The sequence below is a fragment of the Syngnathus acus genome, chromosome 2 (genome assembly GCF_901709675.1).
Source record: "Syngnathus acus chromosome 2, fSynAcu1.2, whole genome shotgun sequence".
In the NCBI taxonomy this organism is placed as follows: domain Eukaryota; kingdom Metazoa; phylum Chordata; class Actinopteri; order Syngnathiformes; family Syngnathidae; genus Syngnathus; species Syngnathus acus.
Window position 1 is genome coordinate 540,497 of NC_051088.1, and position 16,241 is coordinate 556,737.

The 16,241-nt window shown below is 47.1% G+C and overlaps 1 protein-coding gene and 2 long non-coding RNA genes across 7 annotated transcripts in view; 1 reads left to right on the forward strand and 2 right to left on the reverse strand.

Moving 5' to 3' along the window:
* itpr3 (inositol 1,4,5-trisphosphate receptor, type 3) overlaps positions 1–16,241 on the forward strand; it is a 312,780-nt gene that overhangs the window by 49,603 nt on the left and 246,936 nt on the right. For 4 of the 5 annotated variants that reach the window (XM_037245884.1, XM_037245880.1, XM_037245881.1 and 1 more), the window contains exon 6: positions 15,493–15,744. The exons of the other annotated variant lie outside the window; for it this stretch is intronic. In XM_037245884.1, the coding sequence (XP_037101779.1) occupies positions 15,493–15,744 (252 nt within the window). The remainder of the gene's footprint in view (positions 1–15,492; positions 15,745–16,241) is intronic. 5 annotated transcript variants of the gene reach the window in all.
* Positions 12,275–15,482, reverse strand: LOC119119524. Its single transcript, XR_005097319.1, has 3 exons — positions 15,221–15,482; positions 12,445–12,447; positions 12,275–12,285 (listed from the first exon to the last, which is right to left on the reverse strand). It is a non-coding gene; the product is annotated as an uncharacterized LOC119119524 (long non-coding RNA).
* LOC119119529 lies at positions 14,382–14,812 on the reverse strand. Its single transcript, XR_005097324.1, has 2 exons — positions 14,772–14,812; positions 14,382–14,490 (listed from the first exon to the last, which is right to left on the reverse strand). It is a non-coding gene; the product is annotated as an uncharacterized LOC119119529 (long non-coding RNA).

Consider the following 16,241-nt stretch of genomic DNA (forward strand, 5'->3'; position numbering starts at 1 on the left):
AAGTGTAAACAATCGCGTTTCTCAAACGATCTCCTATAAAATGATCGGAACTGACTAAAGTTCGATCTAACACATTGGTACTGCTTACCTAAGTTTCCCTTCCATATCAATCCGTAAATTTACTCGAAACATTAACGGAGCAGCCTATTTTTAAATGAAATAGCCTCGCGGGTACAACAGGTATTCGGTGACGCCCCCTGACTACAGTTGCCGTAATGTTGGGAAGCGATGCGACCTTGTAATTTACTAGTCGTACTAAAACGTACTGAAACATTTTGGCAGAGCACTGTGTACAACCAGTATGGATCACCAAATTCATCAATTGATCCATATATAAGGCGCACTGGACCATAAGGCGCACTGTCGGCTTTTGAGAAAATTTTAGGTTTTTAGGTGCGCCTTTTAGGGCGGAAAATACGGTATATATATATATATATAGTATATATATGTATATATACAGTGCCTTGCGAAAGTATTCGGCCCCCTTGAACCTTTCAACATTTCACCACATTTCAGGCTTCATACATAAAGGTATACAATTTTAATTTTTTGTCAAGAATCAACAACAAGTGGGACACAATCGTGAAGTGGAACGAAATTTATTGGATAATTGAAACTTTTTTAACAAATAAAAAACTGAAAAGTGGGGCGTGCAATATTATTCGGCCCCTTTACTTTCAGTGCAGCAAACTCACTCCAGAAGTTCAGTGAGGATCTCTGAATGATCCAATGTTGTCCTAAATGACTGATGATGATAAATAGAATGGACCTGTGTGTAATCAAGTCTCCGTATAAATGCACCTGCTCTTTGATAGTCTCAGGGTTCTGTTTGAAGCGCAGAGAGAACCATGAAGACAAAGGAACACACCAGGCAGGTCCGAGATACTGTTGTGGAGAAGTTTAAAGCCGAATTTGGATACAAAAAGATTTCCCAAGCTTCAAACATCTCAAGGAGCACTGTGCAAGCAATTATATTGAAATGGAAGGAGTATCAGACCACTGCAAATCTACCAAGACCCGGCCGTCCCTCCAAACTTTCATCTCAAACAAGGAGAAGACTGATCAGAGATGCAGCCAAGAGGCCCATGATCACTCTGGATGAACTGCAGATAACTACAGCTGAGGTGGGAGAGTCTGTCCATAGGACAACAATCAGTCGTGCACTGCACAAATCTGGCCTTTATGGAAGAGTGGCAAGAAGAAAGCCATTTCTCAAAGATATCCATAAAAAGTCTTGTTTAAAGTTTGCCACAAGCCACCTGGGAGACACACCAAACACGTGGAAGAAGGTGCTCTGGTCAGATGAAACCAAAATCGAACTTTTTGGCCACAATGCAAAACGATATGTTTGGCGTAAAAGCAACACAGCTCATCACCCTGAACACACCATCCCCACTGTCAAACATGGTGGTGGCAGCATCATGGTTTGGGCCTGCTTTTCTTCAGCAGGGACAGGGAAGATGGCTAAAATTGATGGGAAGATGGATGGAGCCAAATACAGGACCATTCTGGAAGAAAACCTGTTGGAGTCTGCAAAAGACCTGAGACTGGGACGGAGATTTATCATCTGTATTATTGTTTATTAATCTGTGGAAAGATAAGATAAGATAAAATAAGATAATCCTTTATTATTCCCTCAATGGGGAAACTCCTATGTTAGCAGCAGTACACTTAACATATACACACACACACGCATGCGGGGAAGGGGGTAAAAGATTTAAAAAAGTAGAAGGTATATATAATCAAAAAATATGGACAGTATATACAAAATACACAATACACAATATACAGTGGAGATAAAAAAAATATTAGATAAAAAAATAGTGCAAAGGAAGAAAAAAAAACTGTGCAAAAAAAGCAGGTAAAAAGAGTGTGAGGTAGACAGATATTGCACATAGTATGATTGCACATATGGTTATTGCACGTTATTGCATGTTATTTTGTCCGTTAGCTACAGTCTGGTTGTACAGTCTGATGGCAGCAGGGAGGAAGGACCTGCGATGCCTCTTGGTGGTGCATCGTGGGTGACGAAGCCGGTCACTGATGGAACTCTCCAGGGCTCTGACAGTCTCATGAAGGGGGTGGAAGACATTGTCCATGATGGAGGACAGCTTAGCCACCATCCTCCTCTCCCCCACCACCTCCACCCGGTCCAGACTGCAGCCCAGGACAGAGCCGGCTTTCTTCACCACCTTGTCCAGCCTCTTCCTCTCCGCTGCAGTGATGCCGCTGCTCCAGCAGACCACCCCATAAAAAATGGCGGACGCCACCACAGAGTCGTAGAAGGTCCTCAGGAGGCCGTCCCTCACTCCGAAGGACCTCAGTCTGCGCAGCAGGTGGAGTCTGCTTTGGCCCTTCTTGTATAGGGCCTGAGTGTTAACAGTCCAGTCCAGTTTATTGTTCAGGTGAACACCCAGGAACTTGTAAGAGTCCACAATCTCTATGTCCGTTCCCTGGATTTTCACCGGCGAGGGGGGGACTTTGCGCCGGCGGAAGTCCACCACCAGCTCCTTTGTTTTTCCAGAATTAATCTGGAGGCGGTTCCGCCGGCACCAGTCCACGAATCTGTGATTCAGTTCTCGGTACTCCGTCTCGTCTCCGTTGTTAATGAGACCGACGATGGCGGAGTCGTCCGAGAACTTCTGGAGGTGGCAGGTTGATGTGTGGTGGGTGAAGTCAGCTGTGTAGATGGTGAAGAGGAGGGGGGCCAGGACGGTCCCCTGTGGAGCTCCTGTGCTGCAGACCACCGTGTCAGACACACGGCCTCCTGTCCTCACAAACTGCGGTCTGTTTGTGAGGAAGTCCAGGACCCATGATGTCTCCATGAGGGCTGGGTGGGTGGGGGGAGGAGTGGATGGTTGTTCAAACCGGTTGAAGAACCGGTTCAGGTCATTCACCCACTCCTGATCCCTGTCCAGCGCAGGTCTGGAGTTGCTACGTCCTGAGATGGTGTTCAGGCTCCTCCAGACCCCGCTGACGTCGTCCCGCTGCAGTTGGTCTTCCATCCTCCTCCTGTAGTTGCTCTTCCCCTCCCTGATCTTCTTCTTCAGGTCCCTCTGCACCGTCTTCAGCAGGTCCCTGTCTCCTGATTTAAAGACCCTCCTTTTTTCCCTGAGCAGGTCTTTAATCTCAGGGGTGATCCAAGGTTTGCTGTTTGCAAAAACCCTGACTGTTTTGGTGGGTATGGTGGAGTCTACACAAAAGTTAATGTAGTCTGTGACACAGCTGGTGAGACCGTCGATGTCGTCCCCGTAGTCCTCACAGAACACCGTGGTCTCAAAACAGTCCTGAAGAGTCTCCAGAGATTCTTCAGACCAGATCTGTCTGGTGTGGGTGACTGCTGGTTGCCTGTGCACCAGAGGCTGATACAGGGGGAGAAGGTAGATCAGATCGTGATCAGATCTTCCAAGGGGGGGGAGGGGGGATGATGTATATGCCTCCTTAAGGTTGGCATAAAAAAGGTCCAGTGTTTTATTTCCTCTGGTGCTGCAGGTGACATATTGGCTTAAAGTTGGAAGTGTGGATGAAGGAGAGGCATGATTGAAGTCCCCGGTAATAAGGAGGAGGGCATGTGGATGCTGTGTTTGCAGCCTGCTTACATTGCTGTGCAGGACATCGCGGGCTGCGTCGGCATTAGCATTAGGAGGAACGTACGCAGTTATCGCGATAACGTGCGAGAGTTCCCGCGGCAGGTAGTGTGGCCTCATGCTAACGGCTAGCAGCTCAATGTTCGCGCTGCAGAGTTGCTCTTTGATAGTGATGTGCCCAGGGTTACACCATCTATCGTTCACAAACACAGCAAGCCCCCCTCCTTTCCTCTTACCGCTCTCTCGTGTCCTGTCTGCCCTTATCAGGTTAAACCCGTCCAGAGCGACGGCAGAGTCCGGTGTTTGCTCCGTTAGCCAGGTCTCCGTGAACAGCAGCATGCTACATTCCCGGTATTCCCGTTGGTGCCGTGCCAGCGCCGTTAGCTCATCCATCTTATTACAGATGGATCTCACATTCCCGGTGATGATGGTGGGGAGTGTGGGCTTGAAGCGGCGTTTCTTTTTCCGGCACATAACACCCGAGCGTTGTCCTCTTTTCCTCCTCTTCAGCTCGGGGGAAACATCGGGCTTGTAGCCGGTTAGCTTCCCTTGGCTACAGAGGGCTAACAGCTGACCACGGGTGTAAACAATGGAGCGTTTACTCCCTGCTTCGGTGGTTGCTTGGGTGATGAACCAGGTGAAAAATAGGAAAAATAAAAGGGCCAGCCTCACTGTTTTTGCAAACATGTTTCTGCCCGGTAAAAAAAAAAAACACAGGACTGCGAAAAAAGAAAAAATAGTCCAAAAAAACCATATAAAACGAGACAATATACAGACGAGTCGACGGAGCTGCTGCAAACGTGTCGCCACTACCGCGGCGCCATCTTCAAGCCATAAGAGCTGAAGACTGCTGTTCACAAACGCTCTCCATCCAACCTCACTGAGCTCGAGCTGTTTTGCAAGGGAGAATGGGCAAGAATTCCAGTCTCTCGATGTGCAAAACTGATAGAGACATACCCCAAGTGACTTGCAGCTGTAATTGCAGCAAAAAGTGGCGCTACAAAGTATTAGCGCAAGGGGGCCGAATAATATTGCACGCCCCACTTTTCAGTTTTTTATTTGTTAAAAAAGTTTAAATTATCCAATAAATTTTGTTCCATTTCACGATTGTGTCCCACTTGTTGTTGATTCTTGACAAAAAAATTAAACTTTTATATCTTTATGTTTGAAGCCTGAAATGTCGCGAAATGTTGAAAGGTTCAAGAGGGCCGAATACTTTCGCAAGGCACTGTATATATACACACACATATATATATATTTTCTGTAATGCAATGTCATACATTCTGGAATCATTGCTAATCAACTGAAATATTGCAAGCTTTTTATTATTTTAATATTGCAGATTATGGCATACAGCTTAAGAAAAGTCAAATTTCCTATCTCAAAATATTAGAATATCTCGAAAAAGTATACTACTAAGTAGGGTATTCAACTAATCACTTGAATCGTCTAATTAACTCGAAACACCTGCAAGGGTTTCTTGAGCCTTGAAAAACACTCAGCTTGGTTCAGTAAACTAAATCAAAGTATGGGGAAGACTGCTGATCTGACTGCTGTCCAGAGGACCAACATTGACACCCTTCATCAGGAGGGTAAGACACAAAACGAAATTTCTCAAAGAGCAAGCTGTTCACAGAGTGCAGTTTCAAAGCACATTCACAAAAAGTCTGTTGGAAGGGGGAAATGTGGCAAGAAACACTGCACAACCAAGAGAGATGACCGCAGCCTTAACAGCATTGTGAAGAAGAGTCGCTTTCAGAATTTGGGGGAGCTTCAAACACAGTGGACTGAAGCTGGAGTCCAAGTATCAAAAGCCACTGTTCACAGACGTGTCTGGGAAATGGGCTACAATAGCCGTATTCCCATGGTCAAGCCACTTCTGAACTCAAGACAACGGAAGAAGCGTCTGACTTGGGCTATGGAAAAGAAGCACTGGACAGTTGCAGAGTGGTCCAAAGTCCTCTTTTCAGACGAAAGCAAGTTTTTATTTCATCTGAAAGTCAAGCCGCCAGAAGCTGGAGAGGAGCAAATTCCAAGTTGCTTTAAATCCAGTGAGAAGTTCCCACAGTCAGCGATAGTTTGGGGAGCCATGTCAGCTGCTGGTGTTGGTCCACTGTGTTTCCAGTCCAGAGTAAATGCAGCTGTGTACCAAAAGATTTTGGAGCACTACATGCTTCCGTCTGCTGAAAAGCTCTATGGAGATGATGATTTCATTTTCCAGCATGATCTGGCACCTGCCCACAGTGCCAAAACCACCAGTAAATGGTGTACTGACCATGGCATTACTGTCCTCGATTGGCCTGCCAATTCCCCTGACCTTAAGCCCATAGAGAAGTTGTGGGGTATTGTGAAGAAAAAGCTGAAAGACACCAGACCCAACAATGCAAATGAGCTAAAGGCCGCTATTGAAGCATCCTGGGCATCCATAACACCTCAGCAATGCCACAGGCTGATTGCCTCCATGCCACGCCGCATTGATGCAGTAATCCGTGCAAAAGGATTCCGAACCAAGTACTGAGTGCATTAATGGACATTTTCAAATGTTTGATTTTGTTTTGCTGTTATAAATCTTTTTTTGTTACTTGGTCTGAGGAAATATTCAAATTTTTTTAGATAGGATTTTTGAGTTTTCTTAAGCTGTATGCCATAATCAGCAATATTAAAATAATAAAAGGCTTGCTGTCATGTCTCATCCCCAGTTTTGTGATGTGTATAGGTTGTCGTCGTTTCTGTGTCTGTGTGCTCGCCCCTCCCTTCCTGTGTGCCCTTGATTAGTGTAATCACACGCACCTGCCTCTCGTTACCTGTGTCGTATTTAAGTTCTGTTTGCGTGTCACTCGCCGTCGGAGCATTGTATGAGATGTGGACAATGCATGTCTCACTGTCACGCGGTTTGTTTGGTTCCTGTCTTTTGTTTCACGTTTTGGCGATCAGTCCTATTGGTTTCGTTGTTTAGTCACGTCAGTTTGCCGGGTCTGTCTCTTGAGTTCCTGCAATAAACCCTGGTCCAAGCTGCATTTGGTCGTCCCTGCTCCATTCCTCCACCCCGAAGCCTGACAGAATGCTCCGACCATCACAGCGACCAGCGCTTGGACCTTCCGCCATCAGCTCCCGTCCGCGACGTCCGATCGACGTCCGTCGTCCGAGCAGGTTCCAGCGCCATGGGCTTCGCGGCCGCCATCAGAGTTCCTCCCGGTGCGACCGGCTCCGCTGTCGCGATCGGACTTCGCTGCCGCGACGCCGGATACGCGGCCGCCATCTAAGTGCCTCCCGACGTCATCAGACTCGCGGCCGCCATCGGAGTGCCTCCCGGCGTCATCAGACTCGCGGTCGCCAGATTCAAGCCAGCTGCGCCGGACCCGCGATCGTCCATGGCCCCACCCCTACTGCTGCAGCGCGTGGTGACTCTTGCCGCTGCGTACAGCTCCGCCTTCCAATTGCCGCTGATTGCGGTCCGGACTTCAGCCTGCCGCCGATTGCGGCTCTGACTTTCCGAGTTTCCGCCGAGCGCGGTTCTGTCCCTGAGTTGCCGCCGTTTGCGGTTCTGTTTCCCCAAGTTGCCGCCGATTGCGGTTCTGTTTCCCCGAGTTGCCGCCGATTGCGGTTCTGTTTCCCCGAGTTGCCGCCGATTGCGGTTCTGTTTCCCCGAGTTGCCGCCGATTGCGGTTCTGTTTCCCCGAGTTGCGGTTCTGTTTCCCCGAGTTGCCGCCGATTGCGGTTCTGTGCCCCAACTCGCCGCCCGAGTGCGGTTCTGTGCCCCAAGTCGCCGCCCGAGTGCGGTGCGATTCGGTTCCCCAAGTCGCCGCCCGAGTGCGGTGCGATTCGGTTCCCCAAGTCGCCGCCCGAGTGCGGTTCTGTGCCCCAAGTCGCCGCCCGAGTGCGGTTGTTTCCCCAGTCGCCGCCGTGCGCGGGTCAAGCTGTTCCGAAAACAATTAGGGTTGTCTGGACTAGTGCGCTGACCCCCCGCCCCCCCGCGTGCCGCCGTGGGGGGTTGGGTTTTTGGGACGTCGGAGGCCGTCCCTTGTGGGGGGGTTCTGTCATGTCTCATCCCCAGTTTTGTGATGTGTATAGGTTGTCGTCGTTTCTATGTCTGTGTGCTCGCCCCTCCCTTCCTGTGTGCCCTTGATTAGTGTAATCACACGCACCTGCCTCTCGTTACCTGTGTCGTATTTAAGTTCTGTTTGCGTGTCACTCGCCGTCGGAGCATTGTATGAGATGTGGACAATGCATGTCTCACTGTCACGCGGTTTGTTTGGTTCCTGTCTTTTGTTTCACGTTTTGGCGATCAGTCCTATTGGTTTCGTTGTTTAGTCACGTCAGTTTGCCGGGTCTGTCTCTTGAGTTCCTGCAATAAACCCTGGTCCAAGCTGCATTTGGTCGTCCTTGCTCCATTCCTCCACCCCGAAGCCTGACACCTGCAACATTTCAGTTGATTTGTAATGAATCCAGAATGTATGACATTTTTGTTTTTTTAATTGCATTACAGAAAATTAAGAACTTTATCACAATATTCTAATTTTCTGAGACAGTCCTGTATGTATATATACATGTGTATATATATATGTATGTACTTATGTACATATATCTATATATATATGTATGTATATATATATATATATATATATATATCACGCTTTCTCTGTCTCTCTCTCTCATATATATGTCACCAAGAGAAGATTTGAAATACACATTTCTATTGGTTAAGTGGGCTTCATAAATGAAAGGTCAGGTGCATTATTAAAAAATGCAAATCAAAAACAGTTAAATAAAATATAAAGCTGACTCAATACAGTGGTACCTCTACTTATGAACTCAATTGGTTCCGCAATCAGGTTTGTGTAGAACCTTTTGTAAGTAGAACAATTGTTTCCCATAGGAATCAATGTAAAAGCAAATATGTGCCGGATGATCCCAAAAGTCACACCTTTTCAAAGTCAAAGTCAGCTTTATTGTCAATCTCTTCATGCCAAGACACACAAAGAAATTGAAATTACGTTTCCCCTATCCCACGGTGACGAGACACAGTACACGATAAACATACAAGTAAACAACGCAAAATAAAAACAAGAAGGCACAAACAATGAAGAATAAGAGTGATGAATAAATAATAAATAAACAAACACAGTAAATAAGAGGAGCAATACAGAGCAAGAGTGCCCAGCAGACAGTCAGAACAAAGCGCAAAAGTACAGGACGCCACGCAGAAGGGGGGAGAGAGTTCAGGACCCTAACAGCCTGGAGATCACAAACTCCGCCAGTGGCGAGCAGTGCTCGCATACCACCACAGAGTCCCGGCACCATCCGTCACGGATGTAGACGCACATCCCACCTCCTCGCGACTTTCCCCCTCGTACAATGGCCCGGTCCGCCCGATAGCACGCTAGCCGCTCCAGATGCACAGCAGAGTCCGGAACGATGACGGTCAACCAAGTCCCAGTGAACACGAGCACACAGCAGTTACGCTCTGTCCAGTTCGTAGATCTCAGCAGGCGAATGTAAACCATGTTGATGTCCAGCAACCGAACATTCGCCAGAAGAATGGAAGGCACGGCCGGGCAAGCTGGGTCGGCCGCCAGCCTGGCCTGGACGCACCCTCTTCAGCCTCCCCGCACACCGCTTCCGACGCTCCCCAACCGGGGGAGGAATAGCAAGCGAGTCCGGCGACGCCACAGGACGGAGCAGACCGAGCGCCTTTAATGTCCCCGCTTCAAAGTCCAGAACGCCACAAAACTCGCTCTCGCCGATGTCGAGCAGAACCAGCCCGCTGTACTTGTAGCACGACTCAGTACGACGAGACGAACACACAAAACTGTCGGACAAACCCACAATAAACGACAAAACAAAACACCGTTCGGGACAGAGAGAGGCCGCTGCGTGTGCACGCGCCGCCATCTTACTTCTGAGACTCAGTTTTGCCCTTTTGCCCTATTACTCTGTGGAAAACACATAGAAAATCAAAACCACTGTTTTATTTTTGCTTTTTGTAGCCTTTATAACAAATATAAATGTCACTTTATTCTTCACCCTAAAAATACCCCCGAGAAGAGAGAAAAATTCAGGCTAATAAATGATTGTATGCTTCTATGTCATCCTTGCAATGTGCTCACATACACATTATTATTTATTCACCACTCTTATGTATTCATTGTTTGTGCCTTCTTGTTTTTATTTTTTTGTGTTGTTTACTTGTGTGTATATTGTGTACTATGTCTTGTCACCGTGGGATAGTGGGAACGTTATTTTGATTTCTTTGTGTGTCTTGGCATGTGAAGAAATTGACAATAAAGCAGACTTTGACTTTGAACAGAGACGTGAAACAAAAAGACAGAGTGACATTGACAATGATCCGACAGGGAGTGACACACAGACAGGACTTAAATACAAGACGGGTAACAAGAGGCAGGTGACTGAGATTACAATGATTGTGAGGTAACACAGGAGGGGAGGGGCGACGCGAACAGAAACCATGACAACCTACATAATAGAGCAACCCGGTACAAGTCCTGACAGAACCCCCCCCACAAGGGACGGCTCCCAACGTCCCAAAAAACAACCCCCCACGGGGCACGCGGGGGGGCGGGGGGGAAGCGCACCAGTCCAGACGACCCCACTGGTCTGTGATAAAGACTGAACCGCTCTCGGCGGCAACTCGGGGAAACAGAACCGCAATCGGCGGCAACTCGGGGAAACAGAACCGCAATCGGCGGCTATTCGGGGACAGAACTGCAATCGGCGGCCACTCGGGGACAGAACTGCAATCGGCGGCAACCCGGGGAAACAGAACCGCAATCGGCGGCAACTCGGGGAAACAGAACCGCAATCGGCAGCTATTCGGGCACAGAACCGCACTCGGCGGAAACTCGGAGACAGAACCGCAAACGGCGGCAACTCGGGGAAACAGAACCGCAATCGGCAGCATACGAAAGTCAGCGCCGCAATCGGCGGCATTTGAAAGTCCAGACCGCGATCAGCGGCATTCGGAAGGCGGAGCTGTGGCAGCAGCAAGAGCTACCACGCGCCGCAGCAGTGGGAGTGGGGCCAGGGACGATCGCGGGTCCGGCGCAGCTGGCTTGGAATCTGGCGACGCCCGCGGGTCCTGCAACGCTGGGGTGGAGCCCGGTGGCGGCCGCGAGTCTGATGGCGCCGGGAGGCACACCGATGGCGGCCGCGGGTCCGGCGTCGCGGCAGCGAAGTCCGATGACGGTCGCGGAGCCGATGGCACCGGGAGGAACTTCGATGGCGGCCGCGAGTCCGGCGTCGCTGGAGCAAGGTCCAATGGCGGCAGCGAAGCCCATGGCGCTGGAACATGCTCGGACGCCGGACGTGGATCGGGCGTCGCAGCGGGAGCTGATGGAGGAAGGTCTAAGCGCTGGTCGCTGTGATGGTCGGATCATTCTGCCACGGATCGGAGTGGAAATGGAGCAGGGCGACCAAGTGTAGCTTGGACCAGGGTTTATTGCCGAACACAAACTAACAGACTCGGTAAACTGACATGACTCACTAACAAAACCAACAACAGAAACTGAACAGAGACGTGAAACAAAAAGACAGAGTGACATTGACAATGATCAGACAGGGAGTGACACACAGACAGGACTTAAATACAAGACGGGTAACAAGAGGCAGGTGACTGAGATTACAATGATTGTGAGGTAACACAGGAGGGGAGGGGCGACGCGAACAGAAACCATGACAACCTACTTAATAGAGCAACCCGGGACGAGTCCTGACATGTTTCAACGAAGCACAGCGCGGCGGATCTGCTGAAGTCCGTGTTCCTTGAAGTGAGGAGCAGGAGTTCGTCCATCTTGTTTGCCAGGGAGCGGACATTCGTCAGATGAATTGATGGTAGGGCAGACCAGAACCCTCTCTGCCTCAGCTTTACGAGGGCTCCGGCGCGTTTGCCGCGTCTTCTTCGACGTGCTAGCTCTTATAGCACCGCCGCTCCGGCTAAAATCTCCGTCAAACAGTCTGGATCAGAGAGAACAGGAGAGAAAATACCAGGAGAGGACTGTCCGATGTTTAACAGCGCTTCTCTGGTAAAAGTGATCTGGGATGGACAGCAGAGGACACAGAAAACACACAAAATAAGACAAAGTTACAGAGAGCGACTCACCGTGGCGGCCATCCGCGGCGCCATCATGACGTCATCCAAATAGAAAGACTGGATGACTCAAAACTTTCTCAAACTAAACGGTAACAAAACGGAGATCATCATCTTCGGTCCTAAATCCAGCCTCCCCACCTACCAAACTTCACACTCTGCATTGACGGCCACTCTGTCACTCCCTCCCCCTAGTCAAAAATCTTGGAATTTATATAGACCCTACACTCTCCTTCAAACCACATATCAACCACGTTACAAAAACATCCTTCTTTCATCTACGAAACATTGCACGCCTTAGACACTTTCTTTCCACCCCTGCAGCAGAGACATTAATTCATGCATTTATCACCTCCAGACTGGACTACTGCAATAGCATCCTGTATGGTCTCCCCTCAACTGTCCTTCACAAACTGCAATATGTTCAAAACTCTGCTGCCCGACTGCTCATCCACTCACCCAGCAGACAGCACATCACCCCTGTCCTCCGTCATCTTCACTGGCTTCCCATAAAACAGCGCATACATTTCAAGATCCTTTTCACCACATACAAGGCCCTAAACAACCTTGCCCCCCCACTACCTGTCTGAACTCCTGCATCGCTATACCCCCACCCGCCGACTCCGCTCTGCTGACGCCAACCTACTCACCCCCACTACCTCGACCAAATACCGGACCATTGGGGATAGAGCCTTTGCCATTTCTGCCCCCACTCTCTGGAACTCTCTCCGCCTGACCATTCGTAATGCTGACTCCCTGCACTACTTCAAACACCATCTCAAGACCCACCTCTTCAACTCTGCTTATCACACCTAACTCATCGTGTGTGTGTGTGTGCGTGCACGTGTGTGTGTGTGTGTGTGTGTGCGTGTGTGTGTGTGCGTATGTATGTGCGCGATTATGCGTGAATTTTCTATGCAAAGCGGCTTTGAGTATTTAGAAAAGCACTATATAAAACCGATCTATTATTATTAGTGTGAAGGTGAAGACCTTCACACTATTGTTATTCCTGTACTTTATTATTATTCTACATCTTCCGCTCACTTTTTCGCTGATTAACTACTTCCACATACTTCAACCGATTCACTCCGTTCCACTTTTCACTTATTCCAAATATTCATGACATGGGTGATTACATTTTTTTCCTTCCAAATATTTTCCGTTTTCACAAAATTCACAAATTTCCGGCAATTTTTTCCCCATTCATTCTTAATGGCAGATTCAACATTTCACATTTACGTTGTTCCAGTTTGAAATTCACATAATTCAACACATTCAAATCACATTGGGGACATTCCCAAACTTGCCAAATTCAAAATTTTCACGTTTTCATCTTTTATTTTGAAATTCACACCCAATTCACCAATATTTCCTTTTTCCCTTCTCATTTCTACATTTTTCAACCGATTCAACCCATTCCAACTTTCAACTGTTCATCATTTTTCTACCTATTCCACAACTTCCCAAAAACTTCACATCTTTTATTTTGAAATTCACACCCAACTCCTTTTCCCCATCTCATTTCTACATTTTTCAACCGATTCAACCCATTCCAACTTTCAACTGTTAATCATTTTTCTACCTATTCCACAACTTCCCACTTACCAAAAACTTCACATCTTTTATTTTGAAATTCACACCCAATTCCTTTTTCCCTTCTCATTTCTACATTTTTCAACCGATTCAACCCATTCCAACTTTCAACTGTTGATCATTTTTCTACCTATTCCACAACTTCCCACTTACCAAAAACTTCACATCTTTTATTTTGAAATTCACACCCAATTCCTTTTTCCTTTCTCATTTCTACATTTTTCAACCGATTCAACCCATTCCAACTTTCAACTGTTCATCATTTTCTACCTATTCCACAACTTCCCACTTACCAAAAACTTCATCTTTTATTTTGAAATTCACACCCAATTCTCCAATATTTCCTTTTTCCCTTCTCATTTCTACATTTTTCAACCGATTCAACTCGTTTCAACATCATTCTGCAACATTCCTTAAATATTTATTCAACTTCTTCACCTTCACACGTAATTTCTTCAGGAATTGCAAATTCTAGTTATTATTAAAGCTCCTCTTGCTGCTCTGCAGCCTTGAGCTGCGGCTGGAACAGTGAACCTGCGCACTGTGGCATCATTGTCTTTCGGTCTGACAAATATACTTGCGGCCTCATCATTTTTCATCTTTCTATGTTTTGTCTCTTGTTTTTGTTCTCTTATCTCCTGTGACACTCAAATACTTTCTTGCACATTTGAATTCTCTCTCTTTTCTGTCCTTTCTCAGCCCCTTTTCTTCCTAGCCACACTCTCCTCCAAAACTTCTACCACTTCTTCCACATTTCAACTTTCAACTTTCCTTCTACTCCATACTTTTTCTTCCACTTCGGCATATATCGCATACAATTAAGAAATCTACTCGTCATGTACTTCTCATCTCCGTCAAGAGCTCCTTTATTTGGAGATTTACAGTTTTCATTTCCCATCTTAATTTAGTATTTTAGGTTTTTACATTTGTTTTCCTTTTTTTCTTTGAGGATCCTCAATGCAGGTTTAAATTGACCTTTCAACAAATTACTAGCTTGATTTATTGCCGTGGATTATTGCTAAAATTGCTTTTTAGTCAATTTATCCGACCAGTCACACTCTCAACCACACAAACTGTAGCGCTTTTTTCTTTCTTTCAGGCCTATTCAGGACTGGTGTAAAACCCTCCCAAACAGCTTGGAAAAATGGACAAAAAAGAATCTAAGCCCTTCTTCGATTAAGAAAAAGAAGCTCTGGTTTTCTTAGCCTGTTACTTCCACTGGGACTCGAACACAAGCAGTTTCTTGGCTCGGAAAAACAGACAAAGAAAAATGTACGCTCTTCTTTGATTAAAAAAAAGAAGCTCTGTGTTTCTTTGCCCGTTCCTTCCACTGGGACTCTAACCCAAGCTGTATCTCTTAGTTCGGACAAACCAAAGCCGTCCTCATGGCTCGGACAAACCAAAGCCGTATCTCATGGCTTGGAAAAACAGACAAAGAAGAATCTACGCCCTTCTTCGATTAACGAAAAAGCTCTGTTTTTCTTAACCTGTTCCTTCCACTGGGACTTGAACCCAAGCCGTATCTTCTGCACTTTTCACTTAAACATTTCACATTAGCGCTTTCACCTCACATCGGCCGTTAACTTACTTGTCTCTTGGTTCGTTGCACTTCCGGATCCCGTCAATCCACTGTTGTCAGACGAAGGCAGACCTAAGATGCTGGCCCAGCGAAGATTTGTCTTCCGAGGTCTTTCTTTACCAGGTCCTGCTAAATGGACTCTGGCCCGTCGACGGTATGCAGCACGTCGTCCTCCGTTCGTCAGCAGCGGGTATGTTGGAATCCGGGTCACGGCACCAAAATGTTAGAGTGTTGCTGACTCTAACCTCTTTGCAAGAACCACACGTGAGACAGTTTGGCCATTTTACGCCTGCTGGCGGAGAAAGCCATCTGGACACTGTGAGGTACAGTGATGCGTGAAGGCAGTCTGACTTGGACCTCTTGCAAGGGCATATTTATTGAGAGAAAACAGTGTGGGGGTGAGAGTGGACAGGTTTGGTGAACCCCCGGCCTCTGGTCAAACCAGAGCAGGGGGCGTTTTACGACGTTGGGGAAAACAGAACAACTTTGATTGCTTCCTCTGCAGCTGGTCAACCAGTGGAGAGGATGCAAGCACTTTATTTTACTATACGGTTTGATGGTATGGCATATGGATTTTGGAATGAAGGTTGACATTCTCACTTTCAAAATGTGGCGTGCCATCTGCTCAGGTACCAGCTGAAGCTATTTGCCAGAATGTGTTTGGACCGCCAGTACCTGGCCATTGACGAAATCTCCAAGCAGCTGGATGTGGAGCTCATCTTCCTGTGCATGATGGATGAGACGCTACCATTTGATCTGCGAGCATCCTTCTGTCGACTGATGCTGCACGCTCACGTGGATCGAGATCCGCAGGAATTAGTCACACCTGTCAAGTTTGCTCGACTTTGGACTGAGATCCCCACTTCCATCACTATCAAAGAGTAAGTCGTTGTAGAAGAGGGTTTGGGTGGTCGGATTTGTTTCTTTGTATGCTATGATTGAACATTTTCCTGGATTTGCAGTGAAGTTAAAGTGCCCAATATGAATCTAATACCTTTTTATTCTGAACAATTAACATGTACCCTTAAATGGGAGTTTGCAGTTTCAAGCATCACTTCACTACCCCCCCCCCCCCCACACACACACACACATACTAAAACAGCAAATTACAAATCTGAATTACAAGTAACCAATATAACATAGATGGTACCATTATCCATATTTATCCATATTTGTTAATTTACATGTACCCTTAACTCCCGGTGTAAAAGTTCCTTCATTTCTTTTTACTAACGATACACTTTAACCAGTTATCTTGCCTGTAACTATGAAATATTCATATTCATGCACTATTTGTGCTCAGTTCATTTATTTAGAGAATGCAAAGTCCCTAAGCCAAGCAGTTGCCTCCTGGTCTGCTGTATGGAGGGTGACTAAC